Source organism: Apis dorsata, unplaced genomic scaffold (genome assembly GCF_000469605.1).
Source record: "Apis dorsata unplaced genomic scaffold, Apis dorsata 1.3 scaffold_207, whole genome shotgun sequence".
Classification (NCBI taxonomy): Eukaryota; Metazoa; Arthropoda; class Insecta; order Hymenoptera; family Apidae; genus Apis; species Apis dorsata.
In genome coordinates, this window is record NW_006263491.1 from 697,317 (window position 1) to 705,553 (window position 8,237).

The 8,237-nt window shown below is 23.3% G+C and overlaps 1 protein-coding gene across 4 annotated transcripts in view; it reads left to right on the forward strand.

Moving 5' to 3' along the window:
• The window catches only part of LOC102676181 (cardioacceleratory peptide receptor), an 88,647-nt gene that overhangs the window by 54,133 nt on the left and 26,277 nt on the right, over positions 1–8,237 (forward strand). For 2 of the 4 annotated variants that reach the window (XM_006615003.2, XM_031510121.1), the window contains exons 1-2: positions 6,993–7,026; positions 8,216–8,237. In XM_006615003.2, coding sequence (XP_006615066.2) covers positions 7,008–7,026; positions 8,216–8,237 — 41 coding nt within the window. In that variant the 5' untranslated portion in view covers positions 6,993–7,007. Of the gene's footprint in view, positions 1–6,992; positions 7,027–8,215 lie in introns of those variants that run through there. The other 2 variants (XM_031510123.1, XM_031510122.1) reach the window with 1 other exon arrangement.

An 8,237-nucleotide genomic window follows, 5' to 3' on the forward strand; every position in this document is an offset into this window, starting at 1 on the left:
GACAAGCTATTTTTTTCATATTGTTTATTTAAGATAAAAACATTATAATTTTCTTATTTCTTTGAAATATATCATTTCTTGCTACAATTATCCATTTGTTACTAATGTTACTTTTTTCAAGTTTCTAATATTTTTTTCATGCAAAAACTTTTTTATCTTGTTGTTATTTCATCTGAATCACTATTGTTAGTTTTTACCTATTCCTTACTTGAAAACTTCACACGTAATGATTCTTACGTCTGATTCTTTCAGAGGGCCAAATAAATACAAATTCGATGGGAGAAAATTTGGATAGAATTTTCCTGAGACTAATTTTTTCTATGGTTTCAAGAATTAATTGTACAGTATATAGTTGAACATTATCTTAGAACTCACTCTTAATACCATGACCAAATTGAAACACGAGCAACTGGGAATTGCGCAAAGATATAAAACCATCTTTGTATTAAATAATCAATTTGGAATCCATAGAAAATCGTTGTACGTCCAGTAAAAGAGTTCAGAACAGGTGAGTCTCCACCTGTGAAAGGCGTGGATAACGTAGCGCTCGCCGCTTTTCTTATCCAATTGGCTCGCGCATAAAACACCGCCATTCCGTTTTGCGACCCCGTGTTTCACGATGCTGGCCATTAAAACCTAGTTTTGATCACATGCCACAAATTCCTGGATACAAGAACGCGATTCTCCTCGATTTGATCGAACAGAATGAATCGAGTTCACGAGACTCCATTGAACTTGCTTAGAAACTTACATTAGCCTAAGCTAGGTTAATTTGCCAGAGTAATCGCGAATCGTGTTAATTTGATATGTCTTAAAGAGATATAAGGAATTGGAAAACTACTTATTAGAGACAATTATTTACTACTTAGGAGATATGTTTAGTTTCGATGATGGATTTCGATATTTACGGTTTTTGTTGATTGCAAGTTATTTGAAAGTGGTAATAAATTAATAAAGAAGAAATTTTGATATTAATTTTGTTTGAAAATGTTATTCAGGAAATTGTTAAAGAAGATGTACTGCATTTTATTTCGAAAATTGTAAAGAAAAAATTTTGAAATAATTCTCGAAATTTGTTTGAGAGCTATTCAGAAGAAAGATTATTGCAAAAGAGGATTTTTAAATTAATCTTCGAATTTCTCTTATTTTAAAAATTGTATAGAAGACATTTTGAATTAATTTTTTTCAAAGTATTATTAATATTAATAGTTTTTTTAAGTATAATATTATCAAAAATGATAAAGAAATCTTTGAATTAATTTTTAAAATTTATCTGAAAATAGTTGAAAATTTTTTTCAAAAAAAAATTAAAGGAATTTTGAATTTAAAAATTAAGAAAAAAAAGAAAAATCTTGACGTGTTAATATTGAAAATTTCTTTGAAAAAAGTTATTAAAGAAGAAAACATTAATTAATAACATTAAAAGGTACATAGTAAGTGTTATTATACCATAATTGACGAGAATTATCGGTTATTAATTATAATATTTAACGATGATTAAATAATTTAAATCGTTAATTTAAATATGTATTATCCACTATGTATTATTGAAATGTAATTAATTGATAAATTCTAACATGCGTTATGAATTTCTACCAAAGTGCATTTAATATGAATTTAGTTCACCAAAGTAAATTAAGTTTTAATCTAGATCAATGAACAATATGAATAGAATAATTGGACTAATATATAATTTAATCAAAGATAAAGAGCACCATGAATATCAACAATCAGGAAAATTTCTTTGTGAAAGAAAAAACTGCTTTTTTTTTGATTCTATTTAAAAAAATAATATTGACTTTCAAATGATTTTTATATGTTTACATGTAAAAAAATTAATACCAGTATAATATATTCAATTCAAAGAAATTATATCATTGCAATGTTTAATTTTTAATTTGAAATTATAATATTAATTGAAATATTTGAAAAGATAAAATATATCTTTCTATAACTTGTGTATATGTATTTAAAAAAATCATTATCAAGTTACTCTATAAAATATTTTTTATAAATATTATCAGAGATAAACGAGATATTTCACATTAAATTATTTTACATATCCTATTTAATAATAAGAAATAAAAAGACTTTAAAAGAATAAAAATTGAACAGAAAATTATTATTTATGAATCTTATGAAATTTTATGTATAAGATTTTCATAATAATTGAATTTCATAATAATAATGAAAAATGAAACTCGATAAATAAATTTTTTCAGAATTTTAAATATTAATATTATATGTATAAATATTACTGAAAAATATACTAAAATTATAATTTTTACTTTGATTAAAATTATTGCTAATATAAATTACATTATTTTAATAGTCTGTGTACTATTTTAATATTCTCTTATATAAAACACAATAATTTTTAATTTTCAATAAAACAGCAAACAAACAAAATTTATAAATATTGTCAATATGCTAATAATTGCATAATTTTAATATTCTAAATATATATAATAATATTCTAAATATTTCACAACACATTTAATTTTCAGTCTGGAAATAAAACAATAAAGAAATAGAATTTTAAATATTTTCAATAATAAATGTTAACTATGCTAATAATAAACACATAATTTCAAATGTAATCCATAATATATTCAATTTTCAATCTCAATTAGAACAAGCAAACAAAAAAAAAAAAGATCCATATAAATATTAATAACATGAATAATTGTATAATTTTACATAAATGAACATAATCAACATAATTAAACGTAATCCATAATATATTTATATTCATTCTCAAATAAAATTAAAATATTGCATGTTTGACAAACGATCATTTACATTATGACATATTTTAAGATTACAAATTGAAAAGAATAAAAATATTTCAATTACCTGATAGCAAGACTATGAACAAAAGTTCATAGAAATTATGAATGAAGAGAAACCGCATACTGAAGAATCAATCGACTAAACTTCTCATCGATTTAGCCGATTCATCTAGTCTCTTCCAAGATGGCGAAGAGACGCAACTTTGATGGAGAGGCGAAAGTTTGCTAGGTTAATTAAACGTCTTCGCGTCGACACGTGCGACAGGCGCGACTCGAATTCCAATTGAATCGTGATTTACGATTCATGACCGAGCGGATAGGATAAGTGAAATAACGGCATTCTGTTAATAGAGATTAAGCTGGGAATAATTGATTCACACACGATTACGACTATAATTTGATAAAATGTGAACTTGGTGATTATTAATTACAAATAATTATATTGCAAATAACTGATGTTTAATAAAATCAATCAAAGCTCAGAAATGAGAAAATGGTTTAGAAATAATTAATGAAGTAATTTTTATTTAGTAATGAATTATTTAGTAATACATAAGTAATAATAAATAATTCATTATAATTATATTAATGAATTAAATTTTTTTATTGATTAAATTGATAAGTCATTAAAAAGTTAAATAGTTGTTAGTTAAAAAATTATATATATAATAAGGTAATTATAATAATTTTAATTTATAAAATAGCAATTAACATTATATCTAATGTACATTTTTCACATTTTTGTATCTGTAAAACAATATACAAGTTATATTATAATTATTTAAAATAATTATATAAAATAATTGTTTTTAAAAATTTGAAATATTTCTTAATGAATATAATAAACGTATAATGTTTTACAAATAATTGCAGCACTATCAGAAATATCATCAATATGTTTAAAATATCATAGTATCATCATATCATTTCAGTAATTATTGGATTTTCTTGCGAAACATGAAATTTATCTATTAGATATATCTTGATATTCATAAATATATTTTTTTTTGCATATTACATAAATTACATTAAAAACAATAGAAATTAATGACAGTAAATTACTATTAAAAATAATCAATTATGACTTTATCTACATCGTTGATTTTATATTTATATTTTATTATTATTTTTTATGTAAAAAAAGTAATGTATTCTTGAAAATTGCCATCAATAACATACATACAATGATACAAACATATATATAATAATGAAAACATTGTAAATAAAAAATATCAATGAAATTAATGATGAAATAATATTTTTATCATTCTAATCCATATTTTTGTTCCTAACTTAATCTAATTAATTATATGTATTATAAATATAGATGATATTTATGTGTTCAAAAAAATTTTAGTTTTATGAGATCATCTTTTATTATTATTAAGTCGACATGTCGATTTAATTTGTCGATAATTGATACACCTACACTGATATAATTGATATATGCACACATGATTGATCATATATGTAACCATGACGCTTTAAATGGTTCCCTATAATCTATATCATAAATCTGCTTTAATAATCCACTCATCTCAGAAATTCCAGCATGGATGTGTTTCAAAATGGAAACTTATAATCTGTTATTGGAATTCGAAAAGACAAAGAAATAAATTTGTCACATTTGCCATACAAATATTTATGTTCTAACAAATTCGTATTTCATAAGTAAATATTCATTTTGAAAAAAAAATAATACTTTTAAATAGATAAATTCAAACAAAGAATTCAAAATTTAGATAAATATAAATAAATATACATATACGTGTATAAATATAAATATAAATATATAATATTTTAATTTGAATATATAATAGTAGCCTTAATATAATAATGTCTGATTAATAAGATAGAATGAGCGAAATTTTTTCACAATTAAATTGTGTGATTGAAAAATTGTAATAAAAAGTATGATAATAATCCTGCGAGAATAATTCCAGTTAACCGAATATTACTATATCTGGCAAATGTATCACAACGTGAAAACATACACGTGTAATATAATATATTTTCTTTGTACCATTCGAACTCTATGAAATGAATCTTTTCTGCATTGGATATAATTCAGATTTTATATGTACGTAGTTATGAACTTGATCCCTTCACTTAATAGCCATCCTACGTATCGAAAACCGTGACAATATCAGTTAATCGATTTTCCATAAATGAACAGTGTCATCGGGCACAGGAAGAAATATGTCCAATCGAATTCGGGATATGGAACACTCCCCTATTTTGCGGATGATATATTTCACAATTTACGTAACCTCCTTTTCTCCACGTATCCTCGAAAATTTTAATATAACCGGCAGTTTTTTCACCGTGATATTCACTTTTACTTAGCTCAGCTTCGTGCGAATTTAAATAATAAATTCTGCCGTCGCCGTTTTTCTTTGTAACTTGCGATCTTCTCGACGTTAATGTTAAAGGTGACGTATGGAGTGTGCACTTGAAGAAATGGGTGCAAAGAGCATGGTTAATCATGGATATTAAACGTATTAATGTATATTATTATACGTGTAGTGGTTTGAATTTTTAATAAATTATTGACTTGGTGGGAAAATAATTTCGACTTCTCGTGAGTGTAAATTTGTTTGAAATGTTAAATGTAAAAGCATGATAATATTAAATATTTCTTCTGATTATATCATATACATTTTTTTGAATTTTTAATTAGATGGATGAAAAAAATAATTTTCCATAATTTTTTATTTGTGAGTGAATCATAATAAATCAATTCATTATAACATATTAAAATATTCAATTTTAAAATTGTTTATGAATATTGTAAAACTATTATATAATCTATTTTTAAAATTTTTTACTTTTGAAATCGAGATTCATTTTTACTTGAAATTAGATCACGAAAATTTGTAAATAAAGTAGAAAGTAGGACAAATATATTTTTCGTGTGAATGGTTATATTTATAATTCTGGAATTCTTGCATTTAATATGATTGAAAATCGTATATTCAGAAATATCGTATATTCAATTATTTTTTTCATAGAATCAAAAACTAACGTAATGATATAATAATAATTAATAATAAATCTTAATAATAATAAATCGACAATAAATTTTTGTTTAAATTAATTTATTTAATAATTTGGTTAATAATTTTTAAAGCAATTCTTTAAATAAATAAATAAATTTTTTAAATTCTAAACATTTTTGCAGGATTTTATAAACTCCATTATACTATAACATAATAATATATAAAAATATAAAAATTATGGATTAATTTTTGGAAAAGAAATCAAATAAATCCTAGTATGACAATTTTTTTATCATCTGAATCTCTTATTTAAACAATTTTTTAATATATACATTTGTTCACAATTATATGATTTTTAACATTTATTTTCATAAATAAAATATTATTAAATTCTCCAACAAAATATTATTGTTTCTCCTTTTTCTCATTATTTTTTTTTATTTGTTTATTAAATAAAATTCTACATTTTACATTATTTTTTCAAGTTATTTGATTTAATTCAACACAAGTTCTACATTTTATTGCAAACTAATTATTACATTACTTCTTTCACAGGACTTTTTTTTATATATATCCATCAGATCTATTTGATAAAAGAAATCTAAATTGTATAAAATATACTTAAATTTAAATTCAAATTTCTAAATCCAAGTTTGAATATTCAGATAACAACAAAAAAATTTCACTTCAATCGTTCCTATTTTATCAAATCACAGTAGAACATAGCTAATTCCGTCCATGAATCCTATATTGTTTTTTGCTTAATCATGATTAAGTTCGTTGCAAATTGCTCGTTTACCCAGTTAATAATTCTGTCCTTTCAGTACATTGGCCCTCTGTTCCAGATCTCTTTTGAAAATGGCTGCCGCCTAGAGAGCTTGTACTTACTCTTAACAAGCATCGATCACGATCCACCATGGATCCTTGTCACTGTCGTTGTTGCGAAACGTTCGACATAGCCCTCGGTGACGTTTCCTCTCATACTACACGCGTAATTATACCGCTAATAAATATCGTGCGCACGAAAGATAAGTGGTGATTTACGAGAATAAACTGCGATCAAACCGTCTGAATGAAAAATCCTCGGCTTTGAAACGATACTTTTGTCGCCCACGCGAGAGAAATCAAATTATTAGATGGATCTTTTCGTACCACTGTGCTCGACGAATGATTGAAAATAAAACCACACGGTGGCGCATGTGTTCCATTATTACCGATGTTTCTATTTTTCTGTAGTAAGCAGTTTTATGTTCAAAGTGATTTTTGTATCGTGATTCTTTAGAATAAATTATATATATATATTATATATTATTTAAAATCGAATTACTTATTTTATGATAAAATATTTTATACGAAAATTGTATGATTTAGAAATGGATATAATTTTATTTTTTTTGCAAGAATATGGACATATGAAGAATATATAGAAATTAAGGTTATATTTTCTTTGACTAGATCTAGTTTTAGTATATTAATCGATATAGATTATTTTCTATAAACTAATATTTATAATAAGAGATTATTATTTTGAGAGATTTTAATTTGAATTTTGTATCAAAAGTTATAAAATGAAAGATAATAAATACGTTTTATTCATATTTTCTCTTTTAAATAAAAATACAATAGAATTACATTATTCGAATATCTTAGAATATTTTATTATCCAAACTGTATACTGTAAATGAATATGAATATCTCTAAAGAAAAAAGTATTTCTCTAGAAAAATTTATTTTCGATACGATAAATTTATTACGATATTGCAGAGTATATCAGAATATGATAGATGAAAAATGCAATAAAAGATTAATCATAGTATGATTCAAATCCAATAAAAATAAGGAGAATATTATTAATATTTTAAGTTCTAATATTGAAATAATAGAAAAATGAATTGAAAATAATAAGTGAAAATATGCTTCTCTTCAAAATTTTTAAGATAGTGGAAAAGAACTTTAAAAAAATTTAAAATTCAATGAAATACAAATGTATATTAAAAAAATTTGTACAATTTGATAGCCAAAAAAATAATCTAATTTTATAATAAAAACTGTTTTCTATACCATTATTTAATTCTATTGTAAATAAACGTACTTTTTTTAAAATATGAATTAATTCATCGAAGAAAAATCTGTATTCTATTATTCGAAAATTATTTTATTATTTCTTTAATAGTTTGGATAAATTCTATTAAAATAATAATTTTTTTTACTATATAAATGAATTAATAATTTTTTGGGGATGTAAGAATCTGTCAAACAGTATATGATTTAAAAAAATTAATAGCGTCAAATTATTCCTCTACACCGTGCAATATTTATACGAAATTTACGAGTTATTCCAAGTAGTCATGTTGAGATTTATCCTGCATATTTGAGAATCACGTCACGGTTGTGTTCCATTTTTTTTTTTTTTTTCTGTTGCAGACGGAACAATTCACGGTCTTGT